At 42.4% G+C, this 25,453-nt stretch overlaps 1 protein-coding gene across 4 annotated transcripts in view; it reads right to left on the bottom strand.

The window, feature by feature from the left end:
* Window positions 1-677: 677 nt before the first annotated feature.
* The window catches only part of LPIN2 (lipin 2), a 102,941-nt gene continuing 78,165 nt past the window's right edge, over window positions 678-25,453 (bottom strand). For 2 of the 4 annotated variants that reach the window (XM_034642934.1, XM_034642931.1), the window contains exons 5-20: window positions 21,754-21,861; window positions 20,974-21,100; window positions 19,802-20,174; window positions 16,781-16,880; window positions 13,554-13,741; window positions 11,765-11,858; window positions 11,277-11,346; window positions 10,443-10,532; window positions 9,600-9,682; window positions 8,424-8,568; window positions 7,334-7,482; window positions 6,693-6,779; window positions 5,447-5,599; window positions 4,956-5,070; window positions 4,171-4,274; window positions 678-3,848 (exon numbers count right to left, since the gene is read on the bottom strand). In XM_034642934.1, coding sequence (XP_034498825.1) covers window positions 3,704-3,848; window positions 4,171-4,274; window positions 4,956-5,070; window positions 5,447-5,599; window positions 6,693-6,779; window positions 7,334-7,482; window positions 8,424-8,568; window positions 9,600-9,682; window positions 10,443-10,532; window positions 11,277-11,346; window positions 11,765-11,858; window positions 13,554-13,741; window positions 16,781-16,880; window positions 19,802-20,174; window positions 20,974-21,100; window positions 21,754-21,861 — 2,131 coding nt within the window. In that variant the 3' untranslated portion in view covers window positions 678-3,703. The remainder of the gene's footprint in view (window positions 3,849-4,170; window positions 4,275-4,955; window positions 5,071-5,446; window positions 5,600-6,692; window positions 6,780-7,333; window positions 7,483-8,423; window positions 8,569-9,599; window positions 9,683-10,442; window positions 10,533-11,276; window positions 11,347-11,764; window positions 11,859-13,553; window positions 13,742-16,780; window positions 16,881-19,801; window positions 20,175-20,973; window positions 21,101-21,753; window positions 21,862-25,453) is intronic. The other 2 variants (XM_034642933.1, XR_004620411.1) reach the window with 2 other exon arrangements.

The following is a 25,453-nucleotide window of genomic DNA, read 5'->3' as shown; positions in this document are numbered from 1 at the left end:
GTCAACTTCCCTCTGAGTGCATCCTTTCTATTCCCTATGTACCCCCAAAGACCCCCGGTCCCCTCACCCTGTGCTCATGTCAAGGTGAAGCAGCAGGACATGACAAGCTTTCCCGTACTTGAAGGTAGGTAGGCTTTCAAGGAGGGCTCTGGGGTTCAAGTCCAGCACGTGCTGCATCTGGTAGAGCCCGGAATCTGAGGGGTAAGATACTCGTTTACATAGTTTGTGGGGTGTGGTTTTTGACTCAAGATCACTCTGACTCTCCTAGGCTGATGAAAACATCAGAATGCTGAGTGGTACTCACCTGGAGGGAGTTAGGTTTAATGAAAGGTGGGGTGGCAAAGGCTCTGAGCAGGCCTGCCGAGGGACCCCTGATGGGCTGAGGGCTCGGGGGGAACCCAGCCTAGAGGATGCCAGCGAGAACACACCACGAACTACATACGTATGAATGAATCATTCTCTGGCCAAAACCCACAAAGCAAGAGGTTGGTTCCTGTGGGTGTAGCCTCACTTTTGGAGTCAGGTTTTATAAAAATAAGCACGAAAAAGAAGTCCTTTCCGTAGATGAATTTAAGTGTCAGCAAAGATCAAAGTGCTAATTTATGGAAATTATCGTTTTCTGGCAAGAATACAGAGAATATGGTTTAAACGTCCTCTGAAGGAAGGAGTCAAATGCATTCAGTTTACGTTTGTTTATTGTTGTAACATCTTGTTTTGAACATCAAACACTGCACCAAAGTATGAGCCATTTATCTTAGGATAACTGTCTTTGCCATGACTGAGAGTACTGTACTGATGTTTACAATTATTTTCTGACAACTTAAAACTTATTAGTGGCATTGCTAATAATCAAATACTTCATCACAGACTAAACGTAATTATTAAATTAAAACAATGAAGCTCCCCCCCTTCTTCCCTTCAAAACAAACCAAAAAAGTAGTTTTCACCTGGAAAGAGCACTTAAACAAAAACTCAATTTTTAACCGGTTTCATTAAACACAGCATGTTCTAAAACAGGAAAACAAGGCTTCCCAGAGTAAACAGGATACATAAAAAGATGCTAAAATTCCCTGGAAGAGTTTGTTTTCACCAACCAGCAAAAGAAGAAAGCATTTACTTTCTACCTATCCTTAAAGGTCTTGCCTGCACCTTCAAGAACACAGTCCCGAAGGGCCACGTGCCCTCCTCCGGGGCACAGGCACTTTCTGGTAATTTAGCTAGCTGTTGTTCCTCAGCTGTTCTCCCTGTGACCATTAGCAGCTTTCATTTTAGGACATCACACTAGTAAGTTTTTTCTTTTTCCAGTTGAAAACTATGCAGATGATTTTAAGCACAGCAAACACAGTCCTCACACACACAGGGGCTAAGTGTGCATGCTCCGGGCCCACACGTGCCCTTCTGCCCGCCTGCCCGAGACGCAGATGTCAACACCACAGCCATACATACAAGGTTCAGCACGTGGGCAGCAAGGCAAATACTCACGTCAGGTTGAATCAGAGAGAGGGAAAGGGGCCAAGGCCATTTTGCCAGTGGAACAACCAAGAGAATGACTTCAAAAAGCCCAATCTGCTTGTGATCACCCCGTGATCCCGCCCATCACCGAAAGCAGCACGGGGCTAACGCTTCCTCATGAACTCACCATTGGAAGGGTCTGTGTACAAACACACTCGAGGGTAACTCTCTTTCACAGAAAGAACAAATGTCATTTGTACCAAATGGCAATGGGTTTCAGCACAAACTTAATACTTTCGTAACACTATAGTGATAGTAATCATCTACTTTCAGCAAGAGGGACTCCTTTAAATAAGGAAAAAGATTCACGTTAATTAGCGAATGTACCCACTGTATCAATCTGCAGCAACAAAAAACGACAGACTCTAGCGCTTACGGACACCGGGACAGAGGGGCCAGCCACCCTCCGCACAGGTTCCTGGGTCCGACCTCCACAAAGGCCCGTGTGTCCACAGAGAAGAGCTTATCAAGGAAAAAGAACTGTCTCATCAAAAAACTCTTTAAAGACAACCTAAAGAGGACTACAGAAGGTCGAAATTTCCTGTACCGCACGCGTGCAGAGAAGCCCTAGTAAGCTCAGGTTCAGTGCAGAAAACTCATGTTCTTACTGGAAAACAAATGTGGAAAGGACACTGATGTGTCTCGGAGGCCACCAGCTGCCCCGCTGCTCTGCCAGGATTTTAAGTCACTAACTGGGCAAGATTTCCTAAAAACATAACCTAGTTTGTCTAACCTACTATATGTAAATAAACTCTTTAAACGATTAGTCCTTGCACTACTGAAGGGGGGGAAGGCTTGCACTGGAAGAACCATGTGTCAGTCCTCCTCTGGAAGCATGGGCCTCCGAGTTCTGCCACTGAGAGCTGCCTTCGGGGGGCTCTACCATGGTCTCCGTATCCACAGCACGAAGAGAAATGGCCGAACTAAAGGGACTTCCAACTCCCCCATCTAGAAAAACGACCACCCCCATTTCTCCATCTTAGGTCAGTATTACTTGGGTGGCGCAAACTAAAAAGAGAAGAGCGAGGAGAGCACCGCAGCGCAAGTCCCAGGCAAGCGGAGGTGGGCACGGAAGCCACCCACAGCAGGCGCCTGGATCTGCAGCTCCCGGTCTCTGCTCTGGGACCCGGCTGACGGCTTCCCTCCCAGCCGAGGCCTTTGTGCGCGTGGAAGCCTCCTCTCCGACAGTCCTCTGGATTCTAACACTGAGATGACCGTCAACACCCAGGCTCTCAGCTCTGGAGGGGCTTACGGGGCAGACCCTCTCCTGGGGCTGTCTGCTCGGACCACCCTGACTCACTACAACCAGGCTGGGAGACTGAGCTACAGGCAGAGGGACAGAGAAAAGGACTCTTCCAGGACCCGGCACGAGTGCATATTTGCATTTCTAAGGTCTCCCTGAAAACAGAACTGTTGCTTGTTGTCCAATCCACTTCTGTTCGTAAGTACTCTTCTTACAGGCACCAAGCACATCCAGCAAGACCTGTCTGTCCTGACCAGGACGACACTGACAGGCTAGTCACAGTTGAGGAGGTGATATCTAGGGAGCTTTTCTTCCCCAGAAGCCCACGTCTGTGGGGCTGGGGTCAGTGGCCCAGGCTCCTGCCTGGAGCAGCCCACCAAGCAGATGTCCTGTTTCAGGTGGCAGGGAAGGAAGAGCCCACGGAAGAAACGTGCACAGATGGTTTGAACCCATGCTGGACCTGTAGCAGCTCACTGGACCCTGATCCCCTAAAAAAGCCCTGGTTTTAGAGAGAAACACTCTCAACTGCCCAGTGGAAATTATAACGCTTTACTTTATACATGTTTTGGTCCCCTCTTATTTAGCTTCTTTTGTCTTGCTTTTAAATTATTCAATTAAAGGAGCACCAGCACACACTTGACATAGCGCGTGTATGAGGACGACCGGTGATACGAGCCCAGGCCTCCAAACCACAGGTCGGAGCTCCCTGCCTGCCGGCCTGCCCAGGGCTCTGAGCAGCAACCCTGCCAGGCCTGGGAAGGGGAAGGAGGACAACGGTTCCAGCTCCAGGAGCTCTCCCGGTGCCTGCTGGTGCCCAGCTGTCAACACGGGTCTCGTCCTGCACCTGTGGCTTGGAGGGTAGCCCAGTGTCCTCTGTCCAGCAGAAGTGCGGGTCACCTTCCCTTGCTGTGAGGCGAGTGACTGAGGATCTCCCCGGGAGGTGCCGCTTCACGCCAGGTCGTCCAGGTCCACTTTGGGGATCGGGTCTCGCCAATAGCAGAAGGAGCTGAACTCAGGGCAGGGAAAGGCGGAATTCTGTTCCTTGTTGAGAAGAGGGAACACATGCTCCACGAGCTCGCTCAGTCTGTGATACCTAGGAGAAGGGGGTGGGGAAGAAAAGCACAACTGTCACTCTGAAGCGACATCAGAGCCCAGGACTGTATGCTGTGAAGCTGGTTACTGAGAGGCCTCAGGGCAAGGCGTTCAACCCGGTGCACAGCCCTCCTCTTCAGAGTCTAGGATCCTCATTGATCCTATACAGATGCTAATGCAGACAAGTAAACAGCCCCGCAAAGAGGAAAGCCTCCAAAAGGCAGATACAGTTCTGCTATTTCAAGTGGGGCCTGCTCCTCACTCTCTCTCTGTCCCCAGCTTCACCCCTGGCTGCGGGCGGTGGTACACAGGAACACACTTACGAGGACTTGTTTCCTTTGGTCCTTTCTTGTATTAATTCACCCTTGGGGTTCACGGTGAATATTCTGCAGTCTGGAACTCCTACTTGTGTGTAAGCATAGACATCCTGGACAAGAAAACATTAAATAGGGTGATTACGAGAGAAGAAATTGAGGGATGCTTCTCTCGCTCCTCACGAGCCAGAGAATGGCACAAGCAGGTGACGGTGGACGGAAACACGTGGAACTGGAGCAGTGTGCTCCGCCCTGAAGCTGAGCTCCAGACAAGCCCGAACCGAGTGGGGGGAGCCAAACCCAAGGGCGCTAGAGAGTCAGGACACGGGGTGCCAAGCAGAGCCAGGGGCCCGGGAGCAGTCGGGGCCACACCGCCTGCCAGAGGCTGGAGAGCAACACCCTACGCAGCCTGGAACCAGAGGCCCCGTCTTGCGGAGAGGCTGGGAAGCATTAGGGAAGGCTGAGCGCTCTCTGGGGTGGATCTGAGGGCACGGCTTAGAACCACTTATGTTCAGAGACATGAGTCAGAACTACCCGAGGAGATGGAAGCAAAGCCACAGAAACAAAGACGAAGTGCCCTTTCTCATACACCAAAACCCCAGGGCAGATGTCCACCTACAGGATCTCCCCAACTGCAGAAATTTGGAAGAGAGAAAATGAAAACCCATTTTGCAGAACATTTATTTTGCTTATACAACTGGTTTGAGAATCATGATGTGGCTGTACCCTAAAAAATATACTCCTCTGAATTTTACCCACCACATCAGAATGTGTAGCCCAGAAGAGACACTTACATTTGGACGGTTTCCAAAGGCAGCATAGAAGGGCTGCTTAGATGGGGCAAACAGATTCTTAATATCATTTAGACATTCAATTTTAAACTTCTCTGGCTTCTTTTCTATCACTTCCCTAGGCCAAAACAAAAACACAAATTCAATGACCAAATTCAAAATGGCAGTTCTCCCTGGTGTGTGGTCCTGAAAGACTTCAGGGCTTACAATCATTTATGAAAGTCTTTTAACTGTATCTCTCTCTCTTCTGTGCCAGTCAAGAAAGACTAAGATTCTCAGTGAGGCAGTTTAGGGAAGGAGAAAACCTGACAGCTTAACTTTTTTGGACGGTGTCTGACACAGACTGGGTGAGCTCAGAGTTTAAAGGCTCTGGAGGAGCCCAAGAACCACGAGATTCAGAAGCTCGGAATCAGATACAAACCCTTACAATGAGTCTGACTTCCCACCTCCCCACCATTCATGTGAGTGGGCGTGAGTGCACACAGGAGAGGTACCTGTGGAAGGCAGAGAACAAGCTGCTGGGGGACAACATCAGAGGGCCCCGAGGCAAGATTGTGCCCTTGTCATTGACCCAGTGCAGGTAGCCACGGGTCATGTCAGCCATGCCGATGGCACGAGCAGAGCAGTACAGAAACTTGTAGCCATTCCTGAAAGAGAACATGTCCTGTTTATAAGCATTCTTTGGTCAAAGTTTTTTTTTTGTTTTTTTTAAAAACACTATTCTTTTTTTGTCATTTCATTTTTTAAAGATTTTTAATTAATTAATTTGGGAGGGAGGGAGAGAGAGGGAAGAAGTGAGCAAGCACGTGCACACAAGCAGGCAGAGAGAGGGAGAAGCAGACGCCCCACTGAGCAGGGATCCTGACGCGGCACTCGATCCCAGGACCCTGGGATCATGACCTGAGCCAAAGGCAGATGCTTCACCGACTGGGCCACCCAGGTGCCCCAAAGCAGCACTATTCTTTTAGAAGATTCAAATACAGTTCCTTTCATTTACTGCGAAAAATCAAATTCTTGAATTTAATAAGAAAAGCAGTTAGGATTATAAGGATCCCAATTTTCCATGGAAAACACCATGGGGAAAAAACGGAGGTATATGCAACCAGGCATTTGTTATATTTTTAAGTATTGATATATCTTCAGCATCTAGTCCTTGAAGTCAGATTACAGAACAAAAATCTTGGACTGTCTTTAAATTATCTGCCATATAGGAAAGGTGCAAAGGACCTAATTTATAAAGACAATTTGTAGAATGCAAATCATTCTGTAAGACAAGGAACAAAATCACATCTGGGTAAAAGACACACGATTTTCCTATTATGCCATTCTCAACTAATGCTTAAGACACTTGAGTTTCAACCAATTTAACTCATATGCATTTTGGTCCACAAAGGCCACAGCACTGTTTTCTCTGTTGCCCCAACAGACAGGACCACATGGGTGTTTCCCCCATGCATGCATTACCTACTTAGTGAAATCAGATTTTTACAAAACCCAATAAATCAAAAATGAAAATTGGCTCTCCTGGTAAATTAAAGCAAAGCCCCCTCTCCTCCACAGGACAGCTAGAACTAGAGACATGGGCAGTGCCTACAGCTCTCAGCACTGCGCAGCGGCGAAGAGACGCTGAGACACGTAACACAACGACCAGGACACAGCTCATGTTCCACAAAAGGTGCCTGAAGCTTTTCTTCGTGTGAGGCTACGCAAGCACATGGACGCGTGGGACGGGATACCTACTCGTTGATGGAATGGTAGAGCTTTGCTATACCCTGATGAGTCCAGTCTTTACCCAGCTGTGGAAGAATCTGGCCCAAAGCATCAGACCTGAGATGGCAGAAATAGGAAAAAGTATCAGGAACAAAGCACATTAAAGCCAAGTGTTTTCCCACTTAAATACCAGCTGCTAAAAACCATCGGGTAGAGGCAGGGTCGGGTGACAATCTAATCTACAAGGGCAACTTTCTCATGGCTTGTGCAACAGTGAGGCAGTCCCCTGCACACCCACCCACCAAGGAACTTCTAAAAGTAGAAGCCAGATGTTCATTTTCAGAGATAAGTTACAACCACACATCTTCCCCCCACAACTCCCTAATCACAACACCTGCATACTTTTTAAAATTTTAAGGCCAGAACTTGGAGACCAAATAACTACTCTTTTGAAACGATATCTTCAATGTTAATTTGTAGGATTCCACCCATCTTCTCCATTCACAGAATGACCCTGTGTGTGACCACGTGTGACCTTGGCATGCAAGTCTTAGTGCAGAGAGTTTTAAAAACTTCCTGATGGTGCCCAAGGAGGCATCCCCTCATCCCACCCCCCACTGCAAGGGGGCCTGCGCCTTGCCTGCTGCCATCCACCATGGGCTCGTGCTTACTTGGTTATTGTTCCATCAATATCAGAAATGATGACCTTGTCATTCCAGTTCCACAGGTAAATGGTTCCTGCACAGCGGCAGGTACCTTGATACTGGGTTGTAATACTAAACACAACATCATTTGGGCCATCTTGGAGCTTCAGTTTTGCCTTTTATGAAAAATAAAAGAATAAAGAAAATCATAGAGGGATAATTTTGAAAATTAATGGTATATCACTTTGATGGAATTACATGCAACAATTAAAAGTCAGTTTCCAATAATAAGTAGCCATTGAGAGATTGCTAAGATGTAATGTTAAGTGAAAAAGGATCCTAATCTCTAAAATACGTAAGGGTGTGCGTGTGTGTGCGTTTGTATAGGGGGATATACAAGGAACAGAAATAAATAAGAGTACTGTGATAAAAGGGGAAAAAATCAGCTGAAAACAGTTTACAACAGAGTCTCAATATTTACAAAATCACCACCAGTGTTTCAGGGCCTCAGCTCAAGGCAGGACAATTTCTGTTGTGCTGGCATGCACCCAGCCCAGCGCTGCACGCAAAGCTTGCTCACAAGAAGCTGAGGGAGCCACTGCCTGAACCATGTTCTGGAAGTCTAAGAGATTTTTCTGATTCCCCCAAGAAACCAAACGTCTCTGCTCTTCCTCCATACCTGACTGCCCTAGGGCACAGCAAGACCGTTTCAAACTGAACACAGGGGAAAAGGAGTGGGCAACAAACAAGAAAGAGGAAACTGCATCTAAGTAAGAAAATGTCGTTTCTCTGTTGTGGCTCCTAAAAGACAGCGTAAGGCCCAATGATGGGCTAGCTGGGAAAGATTCATCTGGAAACAGGTTAAAAATACAGATCCCTTGGCTCATTCCCAGAAACTGAAGTGGGAGGTCTGGGGTGGTTGAAGAAACCACATCCCAAGCTCCCTAGGTGGTCCCCAGGGGAGGGAGACACTGTCCTACTGTGTGTGAGCGTTTATATGACCAGACACTGTCCTGTGTGCAGGGCCTGGGATAGCGTGGACAGAAGTATAAGCATGGCTGATTAAACAGTTAATAAAATAAGCTGACTGGATCCACACAGATCACATAGGACTCACAATCTGGTCCGAAGAGAGTCGAAGAGACTTCTTATATGAGGTTGTGCTGCCATGGCTTGGGGGCTCTGTGGGAACAGGGTCCACTTTGATGGATTCTTCGAGCTCCTGTGACCCCTCATCACTCGATGAGTCATCCTCAGCCGGCCTACTCAAAAGCAATCCAGTTACTCAAGAGGCAGCAGGACATTTTACTGAGAAGAGCTCTTCCACTTAGGATCATGAAGAGATCCTAAATCCAGTCTAGGGATGGGAAGAGTTGTTCCCTGTTTCCTGAGTATTCCTATCATGAAGTGAGAAGGCCACCCTCCCCCTTGGTCTCATGACTAGCCAGCAGTTACAGTCTGGCCATGACTGATTATTTTCTGCTATGACTGAATGCTACCCGGTCTACTGACTCTTGCTGAAAAGATATGGATGTTTCAAAAGATGCAAACTGCAGAAAACATAATTGCTTACACAGATTTTAAAAACTAATAAAGAAGATTTGATATAACCCCTTTAAGAAAAGAGGGCAAAGAGCAAGAAAATGAATGCTCAGGCTGAGACCAACTACTGAATTAAAGAGCTGGAGCAGGAGAAGGAAAGAATCTGGTTGGGGAAGTACAAGAACAGCAGGAATGAGAAGAGGGTGCATGGTGGCATCTCCTTTCAGGAGCAGCCAAACCAAATATCGAGAGGGGTGCTGCTTCTAAGAAATGAAATGGACCCACACCAATTTTGGAATTTTTTTCAAAATTTAATTTAAGTGATCTCTGTACCCAACAGTGGGGTGGGAGGGCTGGAACTCATGACCCTGAGATCAAGAGTTGCATGTTCTACTAACTGAGCCAGCCAGGTGGTAGGGACCAGGGACAGCACACCTTAAGGCTCCTCAACATCCCCTTCCCAGAGGCCTCCATTTCACAGGCATCTCATTCCATGGCTCCAGGATGGGAGCAAGACATTTAAAAAGCAGTGATGGATATATTTACTCCTCTGAGCTGATTATCTTTTTTAGGAAAGCAGAAGTTACCATCTGCTAACTGAATGGCACCAACAGGCTATTTACTGTCACGACTGTCCATAAGAGAAAGACATTTCTGACTAAAAATTAAACAAAACTGTCAAAATCAATTTGAATACAATGGCTAAATAACCCAAGTGCTCTGAGCCCAGAGGAAGGACAGGGCGCCCCACCTGCCACTGGCTGGCTCCTTTGCGCTCGATGCCAGGTCACTGGTTGGTGGCACGTCGGATTTCCCCTCCTTGGCCTCTGGCAGCTAAAACAAGATAATAATGGCAATGTGCTATTTTTCCCTCCCAGCAACTGACAGGTAAAAATTTATCACCAGCCCTCTCCAGAAATGTACAAAATGTTTTTCCGAATCCACAACTTAAAAATGCTTAAGAAACAGACTTTCTCTACTTTGAGCCAAAGGATAGAAATCTGAGACAGAAGTCATATTCTGCTATGCAAAAAGCTGTCACTACAAAGCCACAAGTAAAAACTTTAAAAGGGCACTATTTCAAGCCACAGAATACAATACACCTGTCCCACACTCATTAGGTCTGCGCCAGGGACGCCAGGACTCCAGAAGAGAAGTTACTGAAGTTACGGATGCCACTGCCACCTCCGTCTCCTCCCCACGCTCTTACTTCCATCTGGAAGGTAATGTAGTGAGCAAAGTGGAAAGAGCACAGGCTTTGGAGCTGGACTCATGACCAAACCCTCACTCCACTCCTCCCCAATCCTGTGCGGTCAAGCTACTTCACCTCTTTGCGGCCCAGTTTCGTTACTTGTAAAGTGGGAGCTCAAACATCTGTACCATCGGGCTGCAGTGAAGGTGAGAGGTAAAATAAAGCCTCTAGCACAGTACTTTCACATCTAAGTGTTCAACAGCGGGGGCTTTATTATTGTTAAGACAGTAACACATAGCCCAAATTGACTTTCTTGTGCTTGGCAAAGTGGTTTTCTGAATAAATCAAAGATTCACTTCTTTTCAGCCCATGGGAAAAAATTACCTCCTCAAGGTCAGTTACCTGTTTGGTCATGCTTTCTCTCTTACGCCAAAACCACCAGCGACCAGACTTCTTTGGCATCTTATCTTTGACCCAGGACTCGACTGTGGCCTGGAAACAATCAACTTGGGTCAGTCTCGCCATCTGCCTATCACAAAGACCCAACTACTTTCTACCGTCAGCCTGCGGGATGGTGCCTTACTACGGAATGTGAGCAACATTCTCCACGCCTCCCCAAGTCCTCCAGTCTGTAACACCTCTGAAAGGCAGGCGGCCCTCTTCTGTGGTGGCGCGGCTCTGTGGTAGAAGAGTGGGTGGTCTGGCTACGGGGCGGGGGGGGGGGGCTGCCAGGTGGGCTGCTCTCATTTCTCTGCCCTTGGAAAACATGTTCTTACGAGTTACGAGGACCGACTAGGCTGACAGATTTAGAGCCTTCAGGCTCTACAGAATAGGCTCATGAGCCACAATCTGACCCAATCACACTGATCTCCCACTTCTGGTAGCCACATCACTCTCTTCTTGCTGCTTCTTTCCATATTAATGAGGAATTATTTTTTTCATTCATTCTGTAGCTAACAAGTAATAAAATCTCTCGACTTTTATACCCAGTCAGAAACCAGTATAAATATCTAATAAAAATGACAAAGATATGGCAGCCCAGCAAATTTCCTAGATTTTGGGCACGAGATCATTTGAGTGGGCACACCGAACTCTTTGGATCTTTTCTAATATTAAATTAATTTTAAACAAAACTTTGAATAGTACCCAGTTTAGAAATGTGCACATAAGGATGTTTCTAAGTATTGTATGCTATAGACACTTTTAAAAAGGAAAAGAAATGGTGGATCATCTCACCTTCGGCAGACTCTTCTGGAATACTTGCAAGCTAAGGATCATGGGAGCAGCCAAAGCCCAGTTATAGTAACTGTGTGCAATAAAAATTGTGCAAAACCATTACACAGAGAAGGGAGCGAGCGAGAGAGCAGAGAATGGGGAAGAGAGGAACGGAGAGAAAAAAGGGGATGGGCGTAGAAACAACATAACATTCCTTATTCTTTTCAGTGAAGATATGATCAGCTAAATTTTTTGTCACATGAATGACCTTTGCTTCAAGCCGAACTTCTCTGTGCAGAAAAGCAGTAGAATGTCTAAGACAGAATAACATTTCATTTCCTCCCTGAAAAATAAGGCTAAGGCTTCTCTTTCACTTCAAAATCACTGCGCACTAGCTTGTTTACAGCAGATGGCACATCTTATGGCAAGAAAAGTATAATAGTTCAAAAGAGTACTTTGAAAAAAATTCTGCAAGAGTATGTAACAATTACAAAAGCAGGAGTATTTACCGGTTATATATCCGTATTACAAGGTTAGGATTGTCTATAAGCCCAGGGTTTTCTGCAAATTCATGATAAGTAATGAGATGCTCCATGAATTTTTCTGCAATGTAAAATAATAATGATCCTTTGGTTAGAGATTATATAAATTCCGAAATGAGTTTATCACAATACTCTACATTACAGGAACTACAGAATAAAATGAGTCCTTAAAAAAAAAAAAACTTTTTTACATTCATCAAAAGCAAAATATCACTTTTTTTAAAATCCAGAACAAGAAAGAACACTTCCTTTTCTATCCTTCTCCTCTGCCATCCACTACTCCTCCCACAGTTTAAAAAAAAAAAAGAAAAAAGAAAAAAGAAACAACAACAAAAATACAGGAGGGATATGCCAGAGACTTTTAGGAAAATAGATTACAGACACAAAGACACACGTGCGCGTGCGCACACACACTACCAGAACTAATGAAAACTGCAGTTTCATTCTTAACACAGACAAACTGTACTGGCCGGCAACTGCATAATTAGGGAATATTCGTGGGGATCTTGAAGCTTTAAGTGCATGCTATGTTAGAAAGACGAAACATTTTACAACTGCTTGGAGGAAAAAAATAAAAAACACACACCAGAATTTGGTTTAAGGTCTGTCAAGAAATGAATCCCAAGTTCTCGAAAAATGAACTAGCAGATCTAGGCTAACAGAATTTTCTCACCAGGACTGTCCGTCCTCGTGATGTGTATATTAAGTACTTCTACTTGCCATTTCTGCCTTCTCCAATAACAAGTTCTACCTAAGTTACCCAGACTGTTTTTAAGTATAAATTTTATAGTTTTATATAATTGTGTATTTTCCATTCCACCCCCACCTATAATTTTTAAAGTGAAGGCTTATGAGGATTAAGAGCTATTTTTAATTTCTTGCAAATAATAAAACAAATAGAATTAAGAGATGGAGAAGAAAGAGGCATAATAAGCACCCTGTGACCTTTAAAAAGAGAAAGATTCAGCAAAGCACAACTGTAATACTCAAGGCACCCAGTAGGCCAAACATAGGACTTCAGATGCTCTGAGGGGGAGAGAAGACAAAAGATGATACTAGTCGTGGAAGGAAAAATCTTTCCTTAGAGGAAAATCAATCAGGGGCCAGCAGCCAAACTGAGAAAACATGAAAAATTTAGGTTACAAAGGAAGGTAAAGCCAGAAAGGCCAAAGAACTGGGGAAAGATGCACACGACTGCTCGACCTACCCCAGGAGTCATCTGAACAGGCTCTGCTGAAGACCCTTCATTTCTCTGGAGTAACTGTACTTTCCAGGGCCAAGTCTCAAGTCTGAGACAGAAAGTAACCCCTTCTACTTTTTGCTAGAAAGACTATTTCCTCAATGGACAATTTTCCACAGCTTCAGGCCCTACTCTCATGTCTCAGGCCCAGCGCTTTCCAGGAGGCAGCCAGACCCCAGTCCACACGCGCTTCAACTTCACAGGTGAGGAAATGGACACAGTGTGAGCTGACCCTGGTCTCTCTGCAAACGGGGCAGCCAGAGAATTCTCCCTCTTCAAGTGACATGAGCGCCTGCAAGGCACTCTCACTCACCCAAGCCATTTATTTTTAAGGTCCACCCATACGAGGTACCTTCAATGAGAGGCTAAAGGTCTGACATTAAAGGGAGATACCGGTTACCTGCACAAGGTCATTAACGAATTTAATACCCTGAGGTGGCTAACCAGCAGGTTTTCTATCAAGTGATGACCAGGCTGCTTTCTCCAGTGAAGACAAGGCGTAACTTCTCAACATACCTCTGGAAATTTCTCCGTTCTCACTGAGACCCCCACAAAGGGAGAGGGTGACATCGGGCAAGTCCATGGCAGAATCTGAGAGGCACTCGGTGCCGCTATCTGCAGCCGCACTTCCCACGGACTGTGGGGACTGGGAGCCAGAGAGCGTGTCAGACTCAGGCCACTGCCGGGAGCCAGGGTCCGATTCACTGTGGGCAGTGGATGGGGAGAAAAGATTTGCCTTATTGTAACTTCTTTGTATTCCTAGCTTACTATAGGGGCTTGAACCAAGTAACATAGCCCCCCTTAAAAAACGAACAGACCTACAAACACAGATTTTCTTAGGGAGAGTTTAGAATCCTATCATAAATGACATTAAAAATTACCTAACAGCACTGCCGAGGAATTAACTATGAATACAGTAAATATGTCACAAAAATCAACACACATTCTCAGACAAGCTTTTCAACTACAGCCTTTCTGATTTTAATTAAAGGAGTAAAAGAGTTATAACCATTTATTTACATTTCCATGATGAAAATGACAGAGTAATTAAGAAAAATCTGATGTTTGAAAACCTTTGATTCTAACTTCCTAGAATAAGCTGCGGTACTATATACATCCTGTAGAAAATTACTATAGTTCAGAGCTGTCTAGGCTTTTCTAAATTCATCTGTTACTTGGCAAAATAGAACAAAGAGATTAAGCAAGAGAAAATTCTTAGGAGGGTAGACCCACCTTAAAACAAAGATTTCGAGAAATAAACTAGAAATAAGCTATTCTTACACTAGGGAGGTTCAGGACTAAAGCTGAAGTTATTCAGTATTTTCATTTTTCTAGACGGTAAAGGGATGGAAGCCAGGTTTTAGAAGATGATCCTGAGGGAAATTTTTGTAATGGAGCATAAATCTGAGTGAAAAGGAACAAGGAAATGGTACCTTAAGTTTCTTATTCATGAATGTTTACTGACCCACACTCTTTGAACAGACATTTAATGCCACACTGAGAAACTGTTCTACAAGTTTCAAATTCTTTTACCAAAAAGCCAATATACTTAATGTATGCGATCCAGTGAAGTTTTATGATCATTAGAAAAAAACTCTCAAATTTGAGCTGTAGGTGGCAGCAGAGTATGGATAGGCCATAAATGGAAAGTTTTCCAAAGCTACTACGTTTTGCGTTTGAACCAACAAAAGATTGAGGTTTCTGTAAATTTTCTTCCTTAATAGCAGTGCACATCCAGACCACAATATTGAGATTAATTAGATCAACGGAACGTTCTTCTCACTGGAAATGGTGAAAAAGCCGAAGCCGATGCAAAGCAGCAAAACCTGTTATGTTGGCGTCAAGGCGCAAGGCTGACCCCTGGGTAAAACACAAAGACTGATGTTTCTGCTTTCTCCTGGGCCCACGGCTAGTCAGATGTGGCCAAGTGACCACATGACCGAGTTTTTAGATGTGGACAAAAGGGGTGTGCTGTGCCCTTCCCAAACCTGGCTCCTGAAAAAACTGTGTGAGCCTTTCTCTTTTCCCTATGGAGGCCCTAAGGGAATGGTGGAGCCTCAAGATGGAAGAAAAGCTTGCGCCCCTGAATCCCTGGGTGTAAGGCGTCTGGCACCAAACACCAGCACTGGAATATCACAGGGCAGCTGGTGTTATTCTAACCAATCTAACCTCTAAATACATGGAGGATGCCATCTGACTCTACATATTGCCAAAAATACAAAAGTGACATGATTTACATTAATGTTTAGGTATAATTACAAATACTGAATACTTACTCAAGATCATGACGATTAACAAACCAAAAGTTTATAAGCATTACATCAGTCTCACTACCTTTAAGTATTTATGAAATGTCTCAAAAAATAATTTGTCCAGGAAGGAATAAGCTAACCTGGTGAATGGGCAATGACTTTAGGCAGTCAAATTATAATACAGCATAGTAAGGTGCCATTGCATTTACTCTCCTTTTTAATCAATTTCTCCCCATTTTTTAAAAAGGGAAACTAAGGGGGCGCCTGGGTGGCACAGCGGTTAAGCGTCTGCCTTCGGCTCAGGGCGTGATCCGGCGTTATGGGATCGAGCCCCACATCAGGCTCCTCCGCTATGAGCCTGCTCCTTCCTCTCCCACTCCCCCTGCTTGTGTTCCCTCTCTCGCTAGCAGTCTCTATCTCTGCCAAATAAATAAATAAAAATCTTTAAAAAAAAAAAAATAAAATAAAATAAAAAGGGAAACTAAGAAATCAATCCTTGGAATACCAATAAATAAGGACTGTGAGATCTGAAAGTGATAATTCTAAGCTTACATTTTAACTTTATTATTTAAAAAAAAATGGAGCACTTCCAGTTCTTTCACCTCAAAACCCAACTATTACTTAATGTGAAGAAGACATTTTAAGACAAATTTAGGGCAGAGAGCTAGGAAAGAGTTTTAAGGACCTTCCAAAAATATCTATTAAAAAATTTAAATATCATTATCAACCACATTTTTCCATTTTAAATAAAAATTTAGTAGAATATATTTTTCAAAAATGTATTTATAAGTGCTTAATTATGTGTGCCTATAGCTCAGTATATTCAAACCATACCTTCTGTGGGGAAAAAGTAAATTGCTTTTTATAATCACAGAGTCTTATAATGGAATTTCCCTAAGGATGGAAATGAACTTAGGAAACAGTACAAATACACTAAATCTGAAGTTTTAGAGTTATTCAAAGGGGAAAATTTTGAGGGACGGGGGTGACAAATGGGGAGAGAGGGAAAATGTGGGGCGCACAGACGAGACAGAATAGTGTCTCACTGAGCCCAGCCCAAGCTCAGAAAAAGCCTGGGAGCTCAGACTCACTGAAGGAGTAAAGGCATTCTTTGTAAAATGTTTTTGAATAAAGATATATTACCTTTAAAACACGTAATAAATGAAACAATGCTAATGAACTTCCCCAAGCATGTTGAGTTTGCAAAATGACCGTTAAGATTTGCTAATATGAAGTCATAACCATTGGCATATCGTTACAGAGGTTTAACTAGTATACGTCCTCTCATTATACTGAAAATTTCTTTACAAATAGGTAAATTGTTGGTTTCAAATCACTACAGTCCAAACAACACACAATTTCTGAATTTCCCAAAATCTGAAGCCATTGTCCTCACCATAACCTTGCTCCTTTCTCTCAGAATGTTTTGCTTTAGAAACAGCCATTGTATTTCACAGCTATTCACCCTTCAACATCTAAGAAATACACTACCTCTTAGGGAAATAGAGGGCTGCAACTTCAGGTTCTAGGGCCTTTAAGTCATCCAGGTAAATATCGTCAGGCCCCTGGTGCTGGCTTCTCTTGTGGACACCTATTTTCATAAGAAAAATGCATCAGACATAAGAACTTCAGCTCTTCTTCATTTACAACTCTTCAAGAAAACAAAGGTTTACAAACAGTAAGAACAACCATGATTCAAAACGCATTTTATTTTTAAAGATCTCCTTTATCTATTTGAGAGAGAGAATGAGCAAGAGAAAGAGAACATGAGAAGAGAGAGAAGGAGAAGCAGCCTCCCCTGCTGAGCAGGGAGCCCGACGTGGAGCATCATTGATGCCAAGACTCCGGGACCATGACCTGAGCAGAAGGCAGACGCCTAACGGACCGAGCCACCCCGGCGTACCAACTTGCGTTTTATTTTTAAAGGTGTCAATTAACATTTCCCTTGTGTTGGTTCTCAAGCATCCATGCCAATGAAAGAGAAATTCGGTGTTACACACGTAACAATCGCACAATAAACACACGCTAACTTCTTTCATGTGCTGTTACATGAATAATCCTAGCCCCTGAATCATTAGATATCATGATAAAGTTTTCTTAAGAATATGAATAAGCATAACTGAACTGGATGAAATCACTGGCACTGAGAAAGAGGTCATTATTCTAAAAATGTAATGGAAGTGTTGCTAGACAGGACAGTCACATGGTGCCAAAGTATCACCAAGCATTACCTTCTGATTGCAAAAGGACAAATACCCTTTAAAATGGATAAATCTGGCAGACAACACCTTAAACAAGTGGTCACATTTAGAATCACTAGTAGTGGGACATTATGAGACACTATATAAAATACTCAATATACCCCAGAGGTAATCTTCAATTCAAAAAATAAACAACGTTGAACCCAAATCTAACTAAGCCTCTAGATCTGCACTGCCCACCATAGTAAGCTACCAGTGTCCTAGTCTGAAGTGAGGTGTGTAAAATGTGTTAAAAAATGTGTAAAACACACACCAGATTTCTAAGATTTACTATAAAAAATCTAAAATATCTCAATTTTTATACTGATTACAGATTAAGATTGTAATAGTTTAGACTGACTAGCTCAATATATTACAAAACTTAATTTCACCTTTTTTTTTTTTAAAAAGATTCAAAGTGACATATGCAGCTCACACTGCTATCTATTGGGCAGTGTTGTTCTAGAGCCAACTTCCAGTTTAAGGAAACATGGGGATGTCACCTTGGGAAAAAAAAAAAAAAACCTATCAGATACATCCAGAATGTGAGAAAGCACACAAGAGAATTGACTGGGCTCTTGAAAAGGTCAGTATCATGAAAAGAAAAGAGGTGCACTGGTGTGTGTATAGAAGAGTGAGGGAGTATGTGTGTGGGCAGGGCTGTTCTAAATTTAAAAAAGGTTAAACAGAAGAACCAAATGCAACATGTAAGCCTTGATGAGATGTTGGTTTGGGGGAGGAAAACACCCAGCTAAAAAGCTTTTCTTGGCACATGTGGGGAAACAGAGTATGAATTCTTCCAGATGACAATGGTCGTCCTATGGTTGTGCAGACAGCGTTCTTATTCTTCGAAGGTGTTATCTTACAGTACTTAAAGGTGAAATGTCATAATGCTTGCAAACATTTTTCAAATGGTTTGTACTAAGAATAGGGGGTTATTATTGCCCCCAGGGGTCACCACGTGGTAGGAATAGGGGTCATTATTTTCTAGACTAAAAACACTGACCCTGAAAACTGGATTTCCTCCTTACCAGTTCTTAGAGTGGAACACATGGTTATGGGCCTTTGGCTGAAAAGGTGCTGCACTATGAAAGGGCAGGTACCAGGTTAAGCTGGGTCATCAGCTGGATGATCTCATTTAGCCACAAACACCCTCGACACTCAAATTCTTTTATTATAAGTTCTTTTTTTAAATTTAAATTCAATTTAATTAACATGCAGTGTATTATTAGTTTCAGAGGTAGAATTTAGTGACCCACACGAGTTGCATGGAACACCCAGTGCTCATTCCATCAAGCGTCCTCCTTAATGCCCATCACCCAGTCACCCCATCCACCACCCACTTCCCCTCCAGCAACACTGTTTATTTCCTATAGTTTAGAGTCTCTTATGGTTTGTCTCCCCTCTGTTTTCGTCTTATTTTTCCTTCCCTTCCCCTATGTTTATCTGTTTTGTTTCTTAAATGACACACGAGACTGAAATCATGTATTTGTCTTTCTCTTGATTGACTTAAGTTATTTCCAAGTGACTCTGAAGATCCATACCTGTAGTGGTTATTTATTAAAAGTCAGTTTGTGATTATTTAACCTTTGGTGTATTTTCAATTTTCAGATAAGGTTTTACTTCCCTAAAAAAATAGGGTCCAAGGCCAGTGTTTAGACAGTGAGTATGCTCTGGCTCTTACTGTACTAAAAAGTGTCAACAGACAACTTTGTATTTTTAATAGTAAGAATGTTCTGACTTATTAAACTTGTATTCCAAAAGTGAGAGAGAGCTGTTGGGCCAAGAGTTGGACCCAACCTTTTATGTTTTAGATGGCAATAATCAATGAAAGAAGAGAACACATACTAATAATAAGTGTACATTTATTTATATACCACATTACCGGGAAAAAAGTACTTAATTTGGCCTCAACTAACCAGATGTTTCTGGTGAAAACACTTTTCTCTCATCCAACTTTTTCTTTTTGAATATAAAATTTCTTGGGGATTCCACTTCACTTGATTGGCATACTTTGTCAATAAAATGGTTAATTTTATGCATTAACTGATTTGAACATGCTAATTTTTTTCAAAAAATGCCTCCCAAGGGTGTACTGAGTAGGAGTAGTCGGGAGAGAGCAGAGTGGAAACTGCAGTGCAGTGGGGAAGCCGTGTTAAACACGCGATCCGAGCAGTGTGTGCCAGGTCCTGGTCAGGGAGTCCAGATACAAAAGCAGCCATCACATATCATTTGAAAAACTAAAATCACTTATCATCTAAATTTACAGTACCTGATGCCAAATCAAACAGATGATTACCTTTCTTCTTTGATGGTGAGTCTACTTTCGCTGCAGGTTTTGATTCTGAGGGGGCCTCCACTAATGACGGGTTAGGAAGGTGGTCTGCATCGAACACAGATGAAATCTGAGGTGGCTCCGGGGGAGGTTCGAGAAGTTCTGCAGCGGAAGTTGCACTGCTCATCTGCTTACACAGGGCTCTGGGTTTCGGTTTCACTATGGTACAGACTGTTTCTTCCATGGAAGCATCTTTTTCAACTTCACTTATGAGGTTGTCCTCACTGGGAATTACCCGAAAATGGGTATTTTCTGAAGGTGTAATTGTAGCTGTCCTAGGATGATGGTCAGATCTCTCTCTTTTGCTGACCTAAAAAAAAGTTTTAAAAAATTAAATTACCTTCAAAGGTATTTATTACAATCTATTTCTTAAGCTAGAGGCAGGTAAATGTATTCCTTTTATTTATAACTTAGCACATTTGGTAAACATATGATTTTGTATGAGTGAGATATTTCATACTTAAGAAGTGGGAAAAACTAATCACTGCATTTTGTTCAGTATCATGATACTTACAAAAGAGTTCTATTTCAAACTGCTATACTATGAAGAGTTAAACACCGGAGAAGACTAAGGAAATAGCACAATTTTTAGATGCTAAGAGGGAGAATATTCATTTTCAGAGAGAAAACTTGAGTGCTATATGAAAACTTAGCCCTGGTTGGACTATACCTCAATGCTCTGTTAAAACAGCATAAAAGTGGGTAGTCAAGTCTCAATGCAAATCACACATATATGCAAAATGTGTTTAAAAAACAAAACAAAACTTAAGAGGGTCTAAATATTTTCTCTCTCAAGTAACGTATCATTCCAATTCTTTCATTATGAGCTGGCAAAAAAGCTTTCATAAAATCAATTTCCTATTTAAAACTTAAGTGTGGAAATTCTCATTATTTACTCAACAGAAAGACAAAATAATGCTGGATTCCTTCTGTTACAGTTATGAAAAATGTTAACTTTAGATTTCCTCATGTGACCACATGAGGGCACTACCATCATTATATTCACACTTGCCAGCTCAGAAATCACCCCTCCTCCCTTCATTCAATGACAGACACGCCTCACAGGTTTTTAACTGGACATAACTCCACAGGCAAGTAAACATTAGTACCTTGGTGGACTCTGGGAACCCACCCCACGTCCACTCCATGTGGGACTCAGATCTGAGCAGGCTCTCGGCTGGTTTCACTTCCAGCTCTGAATCACTCTTAGGACACACTGCCGCTGGGGAATAGGGGCTACAAACACAGGACAAAGAAATGTGATGCCTTTTAAGTAGGGAACGTCAGTCTTGCTGAGCTCGACAGATTAAGAGAAATGTAAGTTTGAATATATCAACTTTATCCTGCCAATACAGACTCTACTGAAGGGAATATCAATCATTTCTTCCATTTGAGTTCTTTAGTAATAATAAAAACAACACCAACCAATATCTATTGAGGACTTGCTGGGTTCTCTGTAAACGTTTTATATGCATTATCCCACTGACTGGCACAAGAAATCAATGAGAAAGTTAATTTTACCTTTGAAATGCACAGAAAGATGGGTTAAATTAACATAATACATGAGAGAAACTGGATTTGAACACAGAACAAAGTGTTACTGCATGTTTCTTCACATTATCCACAGTTACAGTTAATAGTTAACACTTTAGAAGAATTGTAGAGGGCCGAATTCTATGCTGACTACGCCGATCTACGCTGACCAGATACTGTGAGCATAAGTCAGACCAAGTTTAGAAACAAAATAATTTATTGAGAGGGAAGGTACATATTCATGTTACAAGTACATATTCATTCAGTTTTCCTGTATGAGAGAAACGGGAAATATTATTACTGTCCAATAACAGAAATATATCTTAAAGAAACTGAGAAATTTTTAAAATACTTACTTGTCTAAAGGGGACCAGTCTCCATCAGATAAGGGGTAGTGATCCCCAGAATGGAAGAGCAAAGGTTCCTTATATTCATCTTCCTTTAAGGAAGCATTTGAAGATCCTCTGTGAAAGGAAAAAAAACAAAGTCAGGAACAATGACATTATGTCAGCTTAAAAATATCCCCAAATCTACTGACACATGTTTAGACGACACAAATGAAGAAGGCCAAGTGATTAACAACTAATCCTCTTAAAAGGAAAATATGAAGGAGAAGGGGGACTCACTGATGCCACCCACCATACACAACTGCAATTACGACTGAGGCACGGGATAAACAGGAGACAGAAAAGAAGATGTGATTAAAAATTCCCTTTTACAGTCCTTCAAGGTAATTGATTCAAAGGCTAGAAGAGGAAAACTAAGGCTTTATGTGTATTTCATTCAATCCTTACAAATCTGAGGTAGGACTATTCTATTTTAGCTATTAAATAATCAAGGATCCAGAGAAGTTTAGTAATTTGCCCAAAATCAAAGAGCTAGTTAAGTGGCTGAATTCAAAACAAGCCCTTGTTCTTTCATTATACTCACCTGTATATTATAGCAAATACGAGACTATGAGCTGAAGACGAGCTATGGTTCAAAAATTCAAAAATACCCTTAAAACTCTTAAAAAAAAACACAGAACTTATTTTTCTTTTTGTTTGGGTCAAGAATTACCTGAGAACTTTCTCCTTATTTAGAATCTACAGATATAGGGATATGAGGAAGATGATACAAAAACACAATAAATGCTTTTAAGATTCATTCATACAGACACCTCAGAACTACAGGACAATGAACTAATGCTTATAATAAGGTTTTAATTAATTCACCCTTGGTTTTCTTGAATTCGCACAGTTAATGTAACTAACTTGCCATATAACCTTGAAAACATCCCTCAGAAACACTGTGGGCCCCAGCTGTACATCTTTAGTTGGAAATTTACCACTTGTGCTATTTGAGAGTCTATATGAGATTTATGTAGTATATGTTGAGAGCTCTGCAAAGTATAAAAAAAGTACAAAGAAAACCTTTGAAAAGTGTAAAGCACTACACTTTTCAGTTTAAGAGCTTCTTATAGAAAATTCTACATTCTCCCAGGACAGATATTCTATATAAAATGAAAATATCTGTATGACTTAATTTGGTAGACTAAAAATAGAGGTAGAAGGGGCGCCTGGGTGGCTCAGTCGTTAAGCGTCTGCCTTCGGCTCAGGGCATGATCCCAGAGTCCTGGGATTAAGCCCCACATCGGGCTCCCTGCTCCACTGGGAAGCCTGCTTCTTTCTCTCCCACTCCCCCTGCTAGTGTTCCCTCTCTTCCTGGCTGTCTCTGTCAAGTAAATAAATTAAAAAAAAAATAGAGGTAGAAGTCAGTTTATTAACTCTAATATTGCCTTTCTTCCTTTATATCCTCACTGAACGTGCTCTGCTTTCCCACTAAGTCTGCCATGTCATGGTTTTTCCACATAGCCGCATCTTCTAAGTTAAGGTTTTCCTCACTCTCTCTCCTTTCTCTCACAAGAATTAAACTCTGGAATAACACCTCATTCGAGGGGAGAGAAACATATACTTGAGAAAGGCAGACATCTAGGTAAAAATACTCGTTTCTTAAAAAATGAAACTCAAATGGTAAAAACTGTAAAAAGGGAAAACCAGATGCTTATGAACAGTCCCTACTTGACAAACCTGAAAGCATCAGAGAGCCTGACCCATCATTATTCATGTATTTGAAAGTGGTTTGAAAAGTACAACATAAAAGTCACAGAAACTTACTAAAAATATTTTTGAAACATATTTCACTGCAGTATAAAAGGTAAGCCCAGAAGAGTTCAGGAAAGCAAGTTGGGTTTAGTAAAATACTGAGAGAGGGAGGGAGAGAGTGAGCGAGATCAGGCATCATTAAGAATTTATAACCCCAGGAACGCCTGGGTAGCTCAGTCAGTTAAGCGTCCGCTTTTGGCTCAGGTCATGATCCCAGGGTCCTGGGATCAAGACCCACATCGGGCTCCCTGCTCAGTGGGGAGCCTGCTTCTCCTTCTGCCTCTGTGTGCTCTCTCTCAAATAAATAAATAAAATCTTTAAAAAAAGAATTTACAACCCCAGAAGATATGAAATGGTCTTCTCTGGGCATTTCCTGACAAAAATAAAGCCCATTAGTTTAGACCCGTTAGGTGGTGGAAAAGGTTGCTGATGTTGAGGTTCCCTTCATTCCTATGATTCATTAACTAAAGACTTCTAAAAACTTGCTAAGCATTTTTCAAAATGGCAGACATGCCTGAGAACATTCGACCAGCTTAGGTAGACCACAACCTATTAACATGAATTTACATGACATGAGGACAAAAGGGAGGGTAGATACTGGAATGTGAAGACAACAGTATGAACACTGTATCTATGTCAAGATACAGGACAAATACATAAACACTGAAGAGCAGGGAATCTGCAGTAGGGTAAACAGTTTAATACCGAGTCAGGGCAGGAGGAAGTGGGAGGTTCAGCTGCCAAAATTCATCCTGAGTATATATAATAAAGCAACTAAGCATTCACAGGTGCATCTCAACATGCTTTAATACCATTTTATAAACCAGTTATCTTCCCTACTCAAAAACCAAGAGAGGTTACATAATGTATATACAACTGTCAAAATTCACTCAACTGTATACTTGCACACTTAAGTTCTATGGATATTACTGTACATAAATTGTACCTCAATTTTTTAAAAGCAGGAAGAAAATCAAAAGGAAACTAAAATAGTGTGTATGGGGGATAAATCAGAGGGACTAAATGAATTTTTGTCTATTTAACTGGTGGTATGTCAGAGATAAATGGGGTTGTTAACTACCATGACCGAACATCACTAACTCTGTAAACAGTGTTTATCCTCAGCCTTAGCACAGTTATTGGTCAGTAATTTCAGTATGGCTAATCTCAGGCTGCTTTTGGATACAGGACATTTCCCATAAAAGATGCCTCATAATAGGACTGAAAGGAGCCCTGCGTTGTTTCTCTGTCTACTGTGTCAGAAATGAAGGGGAGTGGGTGCCTGGGTGGTTCAGTTGGTTAAACGTCTGACTCTTGATCTCAGCTCAGATCTCAGTCTCAGGCTCGTGAATTCAAGCCCCACTTTGGGCTCCACAATGGGCATGGAGCCTAGTTAAAAAAAAAAAAAGAAGAAGAAGAAGAAGAAGAGGAAGAGGAGGAGGAGGAGGAGGAAGAGGAGGAAGAGGAAGAAGAGGAAGGAAGGAAGGAAGGAAGGAAGGAAGGAAGGAAGAAAGAAAGAGAAAAAGAAAAAGAAAAAGTGGTGAAGGGGAGGAAAGGCAGGGAGCTGGCTCTAAGATTCCTGTCACCACAGAAACACACGGAGCGTTATCTAGAAGCCAGTTATTGATCAGGAGATGAAGTATGTGGCCTCAGGGCAACAGATGCTGTTTATAAAAAAAGTCTTAGGCTCCCTGTACTTAACTTCCAGATGCAACTTATAAACACATCTCCTTTGGTAGATTAAAAGAAGAGATCCCTTTCTGATGCTGTGGTCTTAATTCTCCATTTTTAACATTGCTGGGACCTTGCTAGAGCACCATCTAATCCGACAGGTCTCTTCCCTCCAAAAGACTACTTAGCCAGGTGCAGTGTTTCTAATACGTATACACACTAATATATCCATCCATCTTCT

This window comes from Ailuropoda melanoleuca, chromosome 14 (genome assembly GCF_002007445.2).
Source record: "Ailuropoda melanoleuca isolate Jingjing chromosome 14, ASM200744v2, whole genome shotgun sequence".
In the NCBI taxonomy this organism is placed as follows: Eukaryota; Metazoa; Chordata; class Mammalia; order Carnivora; family Ursidae; genus Ailuropoda; species Ailuropoda melanoleuca.
The sequence above is the reverse complement of the archived record's forward strand: the minus strand, read 5'-3'. Positions and strand labels throughout refer to the sequence as shown.